At 43.4% G+C, this 14,751-nt stretch overlaps 1 protein-coding gene across 6 annotated transcripts; it reads right to left on the bottom strand.

Annotated features, from left to right (window-relative positions):
• Positions 1-1,674: 1,674 nt before the first annotated feature.
• On the bottom strand, positions 1,675-11,480 carry ZNF488 (zinc finger protein 488). 6 transcript variants are annotated; one of them, XM_016142838.2, is made up of 3 exons: positions 11,418-11,467; positions 4,155-4,274; positions 1,675-4,059 (listed from the first exon to the last, which is right to left on the bottom strand). In XM_016142838.2, exon 3 carries the CDS (start codon positions 3,900-3,902, stop codon positions 2,928-2,930), a length of 975 nt encoding a protein of 324 aa, XP_015998324.2. In that variant the 5' UTR covers positions 3,903-4,059; positions 4,155-4,274; positions 11,418-11,467; the 3' UTR covers positions 1,675-2,927. The 6 variants fall into 6 exon arrangements, with proteins under 6 accessions (XP_015998324.2, XP_015998320.2, XP_015998323.2 ...); XM_016142834.2 differs by lacking the exon at positions 11,418-11,467 and adding an exon at positions 6,176-6,331 and having other exon boundaries at positions 4,155-4,827; XM_016142837.2 differs by lacking the exon at positions 11,418-11,467 and adding an exon at positions 4,622-6,331.
• Positions 11,481-14,751: the final 3,271 nt, after the last annotated feature.

Below are 14,751 nucleotides of genomic sequence, written 5' to 3' on the forward strand. Positions count from 1 at the left end.
TATTTTTCAAAATATTTTCCTTGTTTGTAAATGATGTGGTCATAGTTAGTAATAATTCCATATGATGCCTGGTTCCTTGAGGAGTATAGACAGGCCAGGGAACACACACAGATCTAGATATATCAGGGATCTGAGGCCTTGACTCATCACCACTTGTCCTGTATCACTTTGCAGATCAGCTCATCAGTGGACCTCAGTGCTCACTACTGTAAAGTGAGAAAATGGACTAGACCTTTACAGTCTCTTTCAATTCTAAATTTCTATTTTGTCTTATCCCAGTGTATTTATGCCTTTCAAAGTCATAAATTACGAACCAATCCAATAAGCCAGAGTTGAATGACTGTGCACATAATTTGACAGATGAAAGCTGATTCAGGTTTGTCAGCAAGGAGACTGGAATTAGGCATCTCATTCATTCCTTCAACAAATTTCTGTTGAACACCTGCTGTGCCCACATTGTTCTGGCTGCTGGGGATACAGCAGTGCACAAAACAGCAAAAATTCCTCATGAAGCTTAAGTTCTTGTGATGGGAGACAGTAAACAGGACAAGTCAATAAAATAACATAGTATGCAAGATATTGAAAAGTGTTAAAGAAAAGGGCAATAGGAAATGTGTGTATCTATGGGAGTTTGGGCATGGTGCAAGCTGAAGTTAAGACCTGGTCCTAAGTCTCAGTTTTTAAACCATACATGATGCCATATGAGCACATGCTGAGGAAATGTGTGATAGGCTGGGAAGAATGTGAGCTCAGAGTGGGAAGTTCCTGGGGTCTTGTTCTTATACTCACGGTCTTAAGAAAGTCAATTAACCTCTTGGAGCTTAGTTCTGCAGTAAAATGGGAATTAAATATCATCTCCTGGGTGGATTAAATGATATATGTCACTGCATAGTGTGGAGCCTCAGGTTCAAAACCTGTGAGGTGCCCTTTTCTGTCTCACATGGGACAACAGGAGAGGGAGGATCCCTACAGCTTCAGCCAATTTGGGCACAGCCTCTCTGTGAGCAACTTTTGCCCCTGCGCAGCTCCCAAAGGGGCTGGCCTGCAGACCATTCCTCATCCCTCTCAAGGAGTGCAGGGCCTCCAAACTTCCCTGTGCCCTGTGCGAATGGAAGTGCTCCATTGATGTCTGCAGGGAGAACCCCTGGCTTCTTTCAGATGCAAAGGAAAACGGGCTCAGGCGGTTTTCTCCTCCCCTCCAACCCACCCTTCCCACTGCAGCCAAAGGCCCCCTTGAAGTGCTTCTTGGAGCCAGCCCTCCTCTGCCCCAGTCCACTCTTCCCCTTTGAGGCTTTCCTGTCTCCATCTCCTCTTGAGGGCCATCTCCTCCTCTCAGTTTTCCTCCCACTGACCTTGTAGCACCTCAGGATTTTTATAGCTCTGGGTCACCCCTCCTCCCCAGCCACTGTCCTACCTGTCTGAATCATCGGCCTCTGCTGGACTTTGGGGCTCAGACGTTCAGCTCATGCCCCTGCTCTTCAGGAGGCCTCCAGGAGTACTACACTCCTCTCCCCACAGGTCTGACCTGGGCCTCCCCCATTGTACCCCCATCAGCTCCTTCCCAACCACAAGCCTGAGCTCTGTGAGAATGCCCCACCAGAGGGCTGCAAACTGCAGGTCAAATGAAAAAATCCTGAAAATGAAGTGGAGACTAGTCAAAAGAACTGCATTGACTCAAAAGAACTCCCAACAAATATCTTTCACACAAACTGGTCTGCATGACATCAAAATTTATGACCTAAAGTTTGGAAGGACAAACATATATAAGCAGAATATATTATAATGGGACCCAAAACTCTCCCAATTCTCACAATATTTTAAGACTTAAACTTTTGCACATCCTCCCTTCCTGAGAGCTAAGGGGTGCATGGTGGGTGGGGACATGCATTGTTCCATTTTTCCTTTTGTACATATTCAGAATATAAAGAATCATGGTTGAATTGATCCCAAGTCTTTATATTCCTGTAGCAGTATGATAACACTCACTCTCTATCATAGCTTCACCGTGGGTATCATGCACATTTCACTCTTTAGCTTTGGGCTTGGCATTAACTTGCTTTAGCCAAGTAAACATTAGCAAAAGTGACCCACATAGAGGTGTAGGTCATGTTTATGTACTTAGACTTGCCCTCTTATGCCCTTGGCATAACCATGAAAGAAGTGTGATCTGGGTAGCCCAAGAGTCCTAGAGAAAAAAATAAGCATGGACTGAAATATGTGACCTGAAGCCAAATCGAGCTAAGATCTGCCAAGACCAGCTTGACCCTAGCAAACTCACATATCCATGAGTGAAAAACAGATACTTCGTGTTGTTTGCCACTTTAGTTTTTTAATAACAGCTGACTAATCTGGACAATGATAATAAACAGTGCTTACTCAGTGGTCACACTGTGCCAGATGCGATGCTGGCCATTTTCCACGCATATTTCCATGTAACCCTAGCAACATCCCTAAAATAGAGGTGTTATGATTTCTATTTTACAGATAAGAAAACTAGAGCCCAGACATTAAAGCAATTTAACTGTCAAGTCTAGTATGTAAAAGGACCAATATTCAAATGCAAGTTCGTCTGCCTCCAAAGCCCATGCTTTGTGCCAAACTTGACTTCATATGGAGCAAAAGGAATGGTGAGAGAAACAGGGCCCCTACTCTTGAAGATGTAATAAACACTTTGTGCCAAGTAGTCCTGATACCCTGAGTTAGCAAAGCGTATCATTTTATTTCATGACATTATTTACTTTAAAACACATCACAGCCAAGGGCTTTCTTTTTTAAATTCTGACTGAGCTGTTCATTTACGCACTCCAATGTAGACAGTTCTGAAGACAAATGCACACAGCCTTTTCAAAGGAAGCTCTGGTGAGTCATCTCTGCCTCATTGGCAAATGTTGGACACTGCACCTAGAGATTTGTTCCACAGTCACCTGTTAACTGTGAGAAGTCATGTGTCGGGAGAGATGGTGGCGCTCCCGGAAGTACTCATGGCAAATGGGGCATGAGAGGGCCTCTTCTCTCAGATTCTTAGAATGTAGGTCAGGCCCTGCATGCTCCTTTTTGTGGTGGGATCGCATATGGAAAACCAGGTCAGAGGTCAGGCGAAAAGAGAGGTTGCACTTTGCGCACCGGTTCTGGGTGGACGAGCCCAGGGAGGTGAATGTGGGAGGCAAGAGGGCCCAAGAGGCAGTAGAGGAGGATGAGGATGGTGTGGGTATCTGGGCCATGGCATGCTTTAGCCACAGTGTGGGGGCACCCAAGAAAGCATTACAGAGAGGAGCATTCTGTGGCAATGTTTGCAGGTTCCAGAAATCACCCACCAAAAGCTTGGAATTTGAAAATTGACCCCAACAAGGGCCATCTATTGTCTTGATGAGTCCCAACAGCTCCCCGAGGGCATCTGCAGGTCTGCCTCCCTGAAAAAATGAGGTTGACCCAGGACTCCCTGATGGACACTGGGCTGGTTTGCTGAAGGTGCTTCTCTGCTCCATTCGGGTTCGGCTAGACCACGCAGAAAAGACTGTGCTGCTAGATAGTTTCTGAGAGATGTCCTGGGTCAGCTGTTGGGAGCTATGCTGACCTGTGAGGTCACCATGCTCCCTATCCATGGCCTGCCTGTCCTCCAGCCTTTTCTTGAGCCGAGTCACCTCAGTAAAGGCACTCCGTGTCTGTTCCCAGCACACTTTCTGAGCCAGTGGCTTTCCCAACCTGAGCTTGTCTGAGGTTTCTGACAGTACCGGCTTAGCATAGGACTCATCCTGACTACCACCATCCATAGCAGCCTCAGAGTCCAGGTGGTTCACTTTCTCCAGCAGCACTGGCTTGCAGCCCTGGTGCTGCTCAGGTTCACTAAGCTGACATCTGCTTTCAGCTGAAGGGCTCTGCAGATCCCCCTTCCCAGCAGCCATGTTGACTAGCAGGGCCTGGAACAGCTTAGCAGGGTGGACACTCCAACAGCTGTCATCTTCGGGGTTTTGCTGGTCTGGAGGACTTGACCCAAGGAAGAGCTATGAAATTGGAGAGCTCCCCTAATGGCTGGGCCAGCCACACTTGGACCACAGGGCTCTGCAGAGAGAGGAAGCAACAGGCATTAAGAAAAGGTGCTCTTTACTAGCTGTTTGCATCCAAAAAACCCTGACTACTATAGATGCCACACTCACCCTATCTCAGAGTTCTATGCAACCTGCTTTCACTTCCAGGACTCTCTTAGGGAGGAAGGATCACACTGCACAATGCTGCCACCCAGAGGCATGGCTCCCCTGTCAGCATCCAGACAGCAGCTACTGGTGTTAACAGAGCACACAAGGCATCCACCAGACAGTTATGACTTTGTTGACAGTTCTAACATGTTATTTAGGGCAGTTTTCATTCCTTGCCAATTTTCCCCCAAAAAATCCAAAGTGCCAAGAACTTTAAGCACCTAGGGATAGGAGCTCCCGAAGGCACAGGTGTCCAGAGAGATAAAAGCTGAAGCAATAAATACCTAGACATGATGGGGTGGGTCTGGGGCTTGCTTGGCCTCTGCTCCTACACCTAGGGGTCAGCCACCTCTCTCCCATCTCTACTCACTGAAAGGGTAGACTTTGTTCTCCTACCGCATTAATCCACTTGTTTTTCTTCTGTTTACCTGATAACTGTCAATTGTCCTTTTGTGTCCACCTGCTGGGCATACTCAAATGGACAAGCCTCCACTTGGCTCTCGAGGCTTTCAGCGGAGACATAGAGAGGCCACGCATGAGTGTGGCACCGAGGAGGAAAGGGTGCCATCATTCCTGCCAGGGAAGCATTCATCTCTGCCTTTCCATAATCAGCTCCACCAGTGAATTCTCGACACTAGGAAACCAATGTTCAAGCACCCTGCTCAGCTGATGAGCAGTACAACTAGGCTGTATTCCACTGAGTGCTCCAATTTTTCATCATTAGAAAATATTTATCCCAGGCTAAGGAGGACATGGGCAGCTAAGCTGTTTCTTCACAGGAACTTCCATGGGCCTGTTTTGCATAAATACCACCTGGACTCATGTCAGCTCCTTCCTCTTGTCCTGCCTCTTGCCCATCATGAAAAAGGAAGCCCAGACATCCTTCCCTTCCTCGATCTCAGTAGCAGGAGACTGTGACAGGTGTTTTGCATATGCCCTCCTTCCATCTTTACCTTCTTTTACAGATAAGAGAACTCAAGTTCTGGAAAGTTACACACCCTGTTCAATGCCCCCTGCAAACGGAAGTTGCAGCTGGGATTGAAACCCAAGAGTGTATCCTCCAAGTCTGCTTTGGTTGCACTATTCATGTCACTCTCATGGTGCCCCTAGCAGTGAGCACCAAGTCCAAACTGTGCTGCAAGGGGAATCTTGAGCATTTCTTAACATCCTTTCCAAACTAATTCCTCAAAGGAGATGCTGTTGACATCAGAGACTAATGCTGGCCAATGTTTTTAGAAGAGACAGAAGTGGCCACGTTAGTCTACCGAGTGCCCCTGAACTGACAACCCCACATCTCTCACACTCAATTTCCCATCTATAAACTAAGGCTGGGCTAAACTATCTCCACAGTCCTTTAAGATCTACCAGTGCATGACTCTGATCAGGGTGAAGTAAATTCATTTCTCAAAACTTAATGATTGGGTTGAAGCCCTTTAGTTAAGCTTCCATGAGCTCTATAAAGACACACATGTCAGGTGCATCCTACCTCCACACATACAAATATATACACACATACACATACACTCAAACTCATACATTCACACATATACATATACTTATATTCAAATAAATGCACATGTAACACACACACTTGGATCCCCATCTCTCTCTCTCTTTTTATCCCAGACAGTTCTCCAAATGACAGTTTAGAACCACACGATGTCTTTCCCAAGCCTGGGCAGAAGCCTCCCTGCTGTCCTCCTGGTCCTACAGCACCCCAACAGCCCTCTGTAGACAGCCCCACTGGGCTGCCTTCACAGCTCAGGCAACCTTAGCCAACCAAAGCCCTATGGACCCTATTGACAGAACTGTCCAGAGTGCCCTGAGCCACAATTGTGACAACCCTCTCCACAGCACTGAACTTTTGGACATGTGGTCTTTCTGCAAGACGGAATATTTGCTACCAGGATCCTTCATGATATAAGAATAGAAGTCATTGTTTATTGATTACTTAAGTGTCAACATGCCAGAGGGTTACTCACCTTATTTCATGGAATTTTCACAACAATCATATGCAGAAAATTGCATGGCTCAATCCAAGTGCATTTATCTTCAATCTGCCAAATATCACATTGCTAAATGGCACTACATTTCAGCTTTTTGAGACCACTGTGGATCTGGATTCTGCCAAATGCTATCTTAGATATCCATCCAACTTCCCCCTCCATCGATGCTGTCAGATGAATCTCAATAATGATAATGAGAATGAGGAGAAAGAAGAAAAGGAGATGATATAATAATGAGGAGGAGGAGGAGGAGGAGGAGAAAGAAGAAGAAGAAGAAGAAGAAGAAGAAGAAGAAGAAGAAGAAGGAGGAGGAGGAGGAGGAGGAGGAGGAGGAGGAGGAGGAGGAGGAGAGGAGGAGGAGGAGGAGGAGAAGGAGAAAAGGAGTAGATGAAGATGCTGATTGGGGACTCTTGGCATATACTTATATTCAAATAAATGCACATGTAACACACACACTTGGATCCCCATCTCTCTCTCTCTTTTTATCCCAGACAGCTCTCCAAATGACCTCCTGAGAGTTGCCATTCTCACATGCATCAGCACTGCTGGGGTGAGGTCACTTAGACAATTGCAAAGAATGTTCTACAAAACTGTCTGGAGACCTATCTAACCTCAGTCCACTGTGTCTTCACCAATCACCAGATCTAAGCTTCTCAGAATGGAAAATGATGTGAGTCTGACATAGCTTGTCAACAGGAAGCCCCTGCCAACTCCTAATGCTCGCCTCTTCTTTTTGATAAATTCCTAGGTTCTTTCCTGGGGTCAGCATCAGACTTTAAGTCTCATCCAGCTCCCAGCTACATGCACTTCTGTCATATACCCCAATACTACTCAGATGACCTCTGCAGATATGTGATGTCATCTCTGGGGTCACTCCATGCCTTTGCCAGTGAGTTTTGGGTCAGGAAACTACATGCACACACTTGGGTCAGGAAACTACATGCACTGTCTCACTCATTTCCTACTTAGACCTCCAAATGCTCTTTGAAGCTAGAGGGTAGTTCTCTAGCACTAGGCAAAGCAAAGTTGCTCCTTCCTCTTTGTCCTTCCAAAGACACTAGCTGCCCTGGCAGCCAGTAGATCTATGCAACCCTTGTTCTCTTTGCTCCAAACCAATACTAACGAACACTTTGCTGTCCTCCTCTCTCTATAGCCACAGTTCATCCTTGGCTCTCACCCCCTGACACTATTTACTGGTCTTTGTCACTCTACTGTGTGTGTGTCCTGAGAAGGGGCTCTTTGGTCTTCCTCAGTTCTTTCAGTCTGAGCTGAGCAACACAATCCCCTGAGCCTCACAGACATCTTTTAGTACCACCCTATGTTCTTCCTCTTAAAAGAACCTGATTTCAATCTCAGGCTCTCCAATATTTTCTGAGCCCTTAGATCATGAGATTACAAATTGATAATCTGAAACCCTCTGAAACTGAGCTACCAAATCCACAGGGTATCTGCCCACATCCAACCTTCCCTACCATGGCGATGCTTCTCCCCAGGCTCCCAACCCTTCTGTGATCTATTGACCGACATGGCAAGTGCCGCATTCTGAGAAATGAAGCCTCACCCACCTCATGGTGTTAAAAGCATGTTTCTTTGTTTATTATCCATTTCCAAGGCAGTAACAACATACTCTCATCATTTTTTCATCTGAGAAGAACTGGTCACATTCTCTCATATTACTTACCTATTTATGCCATAACCAGGCCATCCCATGTAATCTTCAAGTCGTGTCACATAGAGTTAAGTACACAGGCTCTCAAGTCAGATGCCTGGATCAAACCTAGCTTTCTTCTTCCCAAACCTGTGACCCTGGACAAGGTGCTGATCTTCTCCTACCTCTGTTTTCCCATTTTTCTTTAAAAAATGGATCACCTTGGTGCCCACTTCATCAAGTGATTATAAAGATCAGATGGATTAATATATCAAGTGCTAAAGAGGGTCTACGGCCATGCCACCCTGAATAAGCCCGATCCCATCTAATCTCAGAAGCTAAGCAAGATCAGGCTTGGTTAGTACTTGGATGGGAGATCACCTAGAAGACTAAGTGCTGTAAGCGTAAAAAATGAAAAATAAGGGATTGTAAGCTGGCAAGGTCCTTGCAATCTGTGAGGTCAATCAAGGATTGCCTCACCTAAAAAATAAATAAAGTGCTAAAAAGACTGGTTCAATAAATGTTAGGTTATATCAATTTATCAACTTATTATCACACTGGTACAAAGGGTTAAAAGAGTCATGGCCACCTTTCCTCTACTTGGATGCTCCCAGGGACCAGTGCACAATACTGTTCAATGAATGACCAAACAGCCAAAAAATTTCCTCAGCACCCCCCCCCCACACACACACACTTAGAGAGAAAAGAGCTCTGAGCAAATAACTATGAGACCTCATTTTCCTGAGATATCTGAAGATATTCTCTACCCCAAGTCAGCTGGCCAGCCTCCAGTAGTTCCAAGCTGCAGCTCAGAAACTAGATCATATTCAGTGACACCATCTATACCTCCAGCCAGTGGCTTCCTGTGTCTGCCTTCCTCATCAGTTAAAACAAACAAGCACAGAAAATACCTCCTGTGCTCCAATTCTATGGTTTCCCTTAACTCTGGAGATGCTTCTCAGACCCTTTTGGAAGATTCCAAAGGATTATAATCTATCTATCTCTTCTACATATACACTGTGAGGTTCTTGGTTTTCCTGAAAAGAGAAACACATTTTTCTAGGCATAATCTTAACTCTGGAACCCTAAGAAAATTAAACACTGAAGAGTTACACAGGCTTCTCTGAAGGCTGACTGATGGTGACATGGAGCTGAGGGAGAAGAGGTCTTCTCAGCCAGCCCCCATAGGCTTCATGTCCAACTATGCCTACACCCCTCCAGCGCCAATGCTTGCTCTGTTCAAGCAAAACTAAATGCAAGATTCCCAGAATGCAGCCAGCCACCAGGCTCACAAGGAGGTCAGCTGGAGTCCTAACACAACTTGGCCACGTGGACCAAGTTTGTACATCAGACTTCTCAGCCAGCCTCTGCCTGATGTCAACAATAGTGTCATCTGCTAGAGAGATATAGCCTATTTAAAGGGGGAAATTTTTTTAAAGCATTGAAGTTTGAGACTTAACCTGGAGTTTTAAAAATGGTATGATTACTTTTTTTAAAGAAAAGTTGTCACCTATTGGATTTCTGAAAAAGAAATCTTCTAAGCAAAGCACACATAATTCTAAGTCATTTGAAAACCAACTCTTTCACCCCACCCTACCCCAGAATTCTAATACATTGGAAGTCAGTGGTTAAAATGACTTAAAAGACAATTTAACTCTCCAATTGAGAAAACAGTCTTCTGACTCAAAGTTCCATGGATATACCTTAGAATTTGTCCAACATACTTTGATCTAAAATGAAAAATTCTTTCTATAAACACACTGCAATCCTCTTCCATCATATTTAATTTTTGTTTACTTCTATGTGATTTATCTACCGACATATCAACTGAATAGTTAAATATGCTGAATTATCATTAAATATCACAATAAACTAAAAAGGTAAGCTAAATTATTTATAAGAACCCAAAGCTTCAATTGTTGGGTGGTAATTAATAGCTTTAAAAACAAAGTTGTTGTTGTTTTTTTTTACAATTTAGTGTGTGTGTGTATAAAATATAGTTTGAGTATATGTGTGTTTGAACATATAGCTATATATATTATAAATTATTAAATAATAAAATAATGTAATGCTGACAAAATTAAATTTTTAACAGAAAGCAAAAAATTTGCTTTGATATACAATACTTCTATTTTATTCCTCAAAAATGATTCAGATTTATCTAGACTTCTTCCTTTAGAATGTGCCTAAGACGATCTTTGATATTAGAATAAAATATTTCCACCATGGTTCTACTTAATGTACACAAAACCATTAATTTCAAATGCTATAATAATTGCTATAAAATGCCTGTCTCATTCAACTGTAATGATGTAAATTAATTTCTGCACATCAGCAGCATCGACAAGTACATATTTGGGAAATAGACAGTGAATTTCTTATTTCAACTCTGACTTAAATGCTTCACATGCAAAGCCCGGGCCTTCCTATTGTCTCCCTCCCCACCAGCCTGGCCTTGGCACTGCTATCACATAAGAATAGTATGGGCTCCATTGTCCCCTAAATATTTTGGCAAGGTTTAGCTTCCTTAGGGGCTGTCTATGCCTATTACTAAAGGTAACTGTCAAGAAAAGGATTCAATTTCTGCCTTGTCACTAAATCCAAGTATTTTCTTTTACCTCGCCCTGAAAACTCAGGGATTTATAACTTGTTCATTTATGTATTTCCCTCCGCAACAGGACTGAACAGGTTATATGCCCAGATCTTTAGATAGAATCTGTCAGAGAAAGGATCTAGGGCAGATAGATGCACCTTTATTAGCCTAGAACCTGGCACAAGTCCTGACTGAGAATAATGGAGCAACATAGGACCAGTGAATGAGAAGATAGGTGGACAGATGAAAAGAACCGCAGCCCCAAAAGTCAACTTAATTTTATAAACTAAAAGCAACAAATGAACAATACAAACAGAAACTGGTGGACATGAACAACAGTTTAGTGGTTACCAGAGGTAAAGTGGGGAGAGGGGAAGTAGATAAAGGGTAAAGAGGGTCAAATATATGATGTCAGAAGGAAATTTAACTTTGGGTGGTGAACATACAGAATGCGATATACATATGATGCATTATTGAATCATACATTTGAAACATATAATTTTATTAACCAACGTCACCCCAATAAATTTAATTAAAAAGTAAAAAACAAAACAAAACAAAAATCAACCTGGGGTGTGTGCGTTAGGGGGAGAGGGGAATGCAAGGCAGACTTCTTGTGAGAAATCTGGAGGAGGGAGGGGAGAGAAAGAGGGCTGGGGAGGTGGATTTGGTTTAGGGGTAGGACAGGGGGAATAGGCAGTAAAGAAGAGATAGACTATACAAAGTGAAATAGATGAGAGAGAAAAACTGGAAGAGACAAGGAGACAAAAGACAGAGGCAGAGGATGAGGACAGCATTGTACTGGGAGAAAAAGGAGAGAGATGGAGAAAGCCGGTGTCAGAAGGAAGGGAAGAACCCGGTAGTCAAAGGCAAGACTAAAACTCTGCCCCTGGGAAAGGCCAGTAGAAGTGAGAGGAATCCCGACCCTCCATGCCCACTCGCAGCTCCGTCCCGTGGGGCAGAGCAGCGGGCCTCACCTCGATTCTCCGCTGTGCTAGGGACGCGTTTGCAGCCCGGCCGCCTCCAGGTCTGGCGTCTAGCCACTGGTGTGAGAACTTGGATCACGAGCCCTGGGGGTGGGGTATCCTGCCTTCTGACTCCTCCCGCCTCAAGGGCGGGGCCTCGAGCCACGCCCCACCCAAGGGGCCCAAGGGCCTCCAGGAAGGCTTCTGCCAGGCGACAGAACCGGCCCAGAGGGGCGCAAAGCGCACTTGCTTCCCGGGCACTGCTGGCCCGATCTCCGGACGCCAAGCGCACGTCTGCGCCCTGGCCGCTCGGCTTGGCAGGGCCCTCCTGAGGGGCTCAACAACACAATCCCTGCCCGACTCCCCAGCTGCCTCGGCTTTTGCCCAGCACCTCGCGGCTGCAGGACTGAGGAAAAGCTCTGGCTCCAGTTGCCTCACGTTGCCATCAGCCCCCGCTGCCTCTGGAGGTGGTGCCCAGCCACGGCCAAGGCTTCGCTTGCTGTTGTTCACCTGCCCTGTGCGTCGCGACTTCTCTCTTGGGTCTGTGGGACCCAGGCGAGAATCAGCAAGTCAATCCAGGTGGTCCACGCCCCGTGGCTGCAGATCCCCCACATGCTGCCCACATATCGGATCAGCGCTCCGGACTTTCCCTCCCTCTCCCCACTCAGCAGGCGCGCAAGCAGCATCTTTGCCGTATCCAAATTTCAGTGGAGCTGACCCTCTCTCTGCCTCTCTGCCTTTCTCAGCCACCTCAGTTGTGAAATGCTAGCGAAATAATGGTGAGTTCTGAGACCTCACAGAATACAAAAGTGTTGGGAAGTTAACTACCCAGGGAAGGTGGGACAGGCTAGGGCTGAAAGGAGTGTGAGGGATGGCTTCTGAGTGGATGACATTCATGCCCGGGCTTAGACTACCCAGAGCTTTGCCCTGTAGTGAGAGTTGAGAGAAGATGGGAGTATAGTCTCAGGTAACCAGAATTGTTGCAATTGCATACAGATGTGTGGGTAGTGTTATGCGGGCCCAGTGGGGGTGCAGACCATGTTAGATTCTGGAAGAGAATTCCTGCGGGACTAACAAGAAAATCAGCTTTGAGTCCTTAGTCTTTACTTCATTCAGTCTCTCAGTAAACGTTCTGGATGCCGTCGGGAGGAGGAGTTGTGGGGACATGAAGGGACAGGCTCTGTGCTTTCCACGATCTATTACAATCTATTACAGAGATTAGATTGTAAAGGACAAAAATGACAAGTCTGAGATGGGGAAACAGGATTGAGAGCATACATTAGTACTTTGGGGGACAATCTCCAAAGCAAAACTTTTATGAAGAGAAACCACTGATGAAGATGGAAATAAGGCATCAAATCCTAAATGTGATACCTCACACAGCCTTGATGAAATCACAGAACATCCAGGACAACCTTGAAAATGATCTGTGCATTTAGAATTCTGTATCTAACTGAACTGTTACACAAAAGTGAGCACAAAAGAGATCTTTTCAGGTGTACAAACCCTAAGGTTATCACCCACACAATCTTAGTAGAGCTACTAAAGAATTTTTTTCAGAATTAAGGAAATAGAACTCAGGTGAAAGGAGAGTTTAAGAAACAGGGTGAGCAAAGGAGCTGAAAAAACCTGAAGAGTATTGGGAATATCTATATACTGAATATCATAAAGATAATCGCCAATTTAGAAAATACTTCTTATTTTGAAAAGGTTAGCAAGAATGAAGTAGGATTAGGTAGATAGAGTCTCAGAGGGTAAAGCACTTCCAAGAAAGTTTCAGCCATTCACCTGGAGAGTCCTGAAGCCATCAGAGGAGCCTAAGCATTCCTAGGCATGGGCCTTGCATCCGTGTCCCTGCTGGGGTCAGTCATTAGCTGGCAGCAAGAGTGTTTCCTCTGTTAATTTGGGGTGAATTGTGGAGGTAGGTGGTGGGCTCGGAGCAGCCTCAATTATATTTCCTACTGTCAGAGATCTAAGTTGTGCATTTCCATGGCCCCTACAATGTAAATGGACTTGACTTACAAGACAGAGTTTGTCAAGTTTGTTTGTTTGTAATCTAGTTACATACTTTTTAAAGAAGACATCTAATACATAAGGACATAAGACAATTGACTATAAAGGAATGGAAATACATATGCCAGAGATGTTGGGCAAACTAAAAGGCTGAAGTCTACAATACAGTAAAATCAGTGTTAGGATTAAAGAGGGTAAATTTGCCAGAAAACTATAAAAATTTTAAACTGGTATACACCTAATAAAGTAGAAATAATAAACATAAATGAGAAATAAAGGAGAAATTTGTCAAATTCATTACTACAATGAAAAATTTCAATACTCATCTCTCAAGAAGACAAAGTATTACTTAAAACATAGATTTGAACAACAAAATAAACTCGGTTTAATGGGTTTGTAAGTAATCTTCTACCCAATCATGTACTGAAACAAATCTCAATAAAATTCAGAGAAATAGTATAATACAGACCATGTTCTCATATGCAATTAAGATGAAAATTAATGACAGAAATAATATTTGAAAAAGTAAATACAGTTGAAAATTTAAAATCTTACGTGTAAGTAATTATGGATCAAAAGATAAATCAAAACTAAAATTAAAATATACTTAAATCTAATGGCAATAAAATATGACATATGAAAATTTATGAGATACAATGAAAGAGAAACTTAGAAAAAAATTCGTGGCCCAAAAGGCTTATGTTACAGAAAAGAAAGGATAAAAGTCAATGATTTCATAATTTATCTAAAAATATTAGAAAAATAATAATAAAATAAACCCAACAAAAATGAAAGAAAGATTTTAGAGAAAGAAGAAATAAATAGAATACAAAAATTAAAATCAACAGTAAAAACAAACCAAAAATTACTTGAAATGTTTACTAATGTAGATAATAGTCTCATGAAATTGATCATTAAATAAGACAATGCTTCCCAACTTTAAAAATATGTATATGACCTGCCCTAATGTCTTTTCAAAATACTTTTTTACTTATAGTTACCTCATGAAAATTTAATACCACAGTTTTACTGTACATATCTTCATGTACGGTGTTTTATAATTAAAACAGTAAGTATAATTTTCATTCCCTGAGGGCAATATCTTTCCTGTTGTGAATGCAAAGACTAGAAAAGAAATAAGTAATAAGAAGAATTAAAAAGAAGATATAACTATAGATAGAGCATAAATATAAAAGTCAAAATTATTCTGAACAACTTTATACTGCTCGATGTGAATACATGTCCAAATTCCTAGGAAAATGTTACTTAAAATGACCGATCAAAGAAATAGAAGCACTAAATAATCCAGTGTGTTAGTCTGCTCAGGCTGGCA

This window comes from Rousettus aegyptiacus, unplaced genomic scaffold (genome assembly GCF_014176215.1).
Source record: "Rousettus aegyptiacus isolate mRouAeg1 unplaced genomic scaffold, mRouAeg1.p scaffold_m13_p_6, whole genome shotgun sequence".
Taxonomy (NCBI): Eukaryota; Metazoa; Chordata; class Mammalia; order Chiroptera; family Pteropodidae; genus Rousettus; species Rousettus aegyptiacus.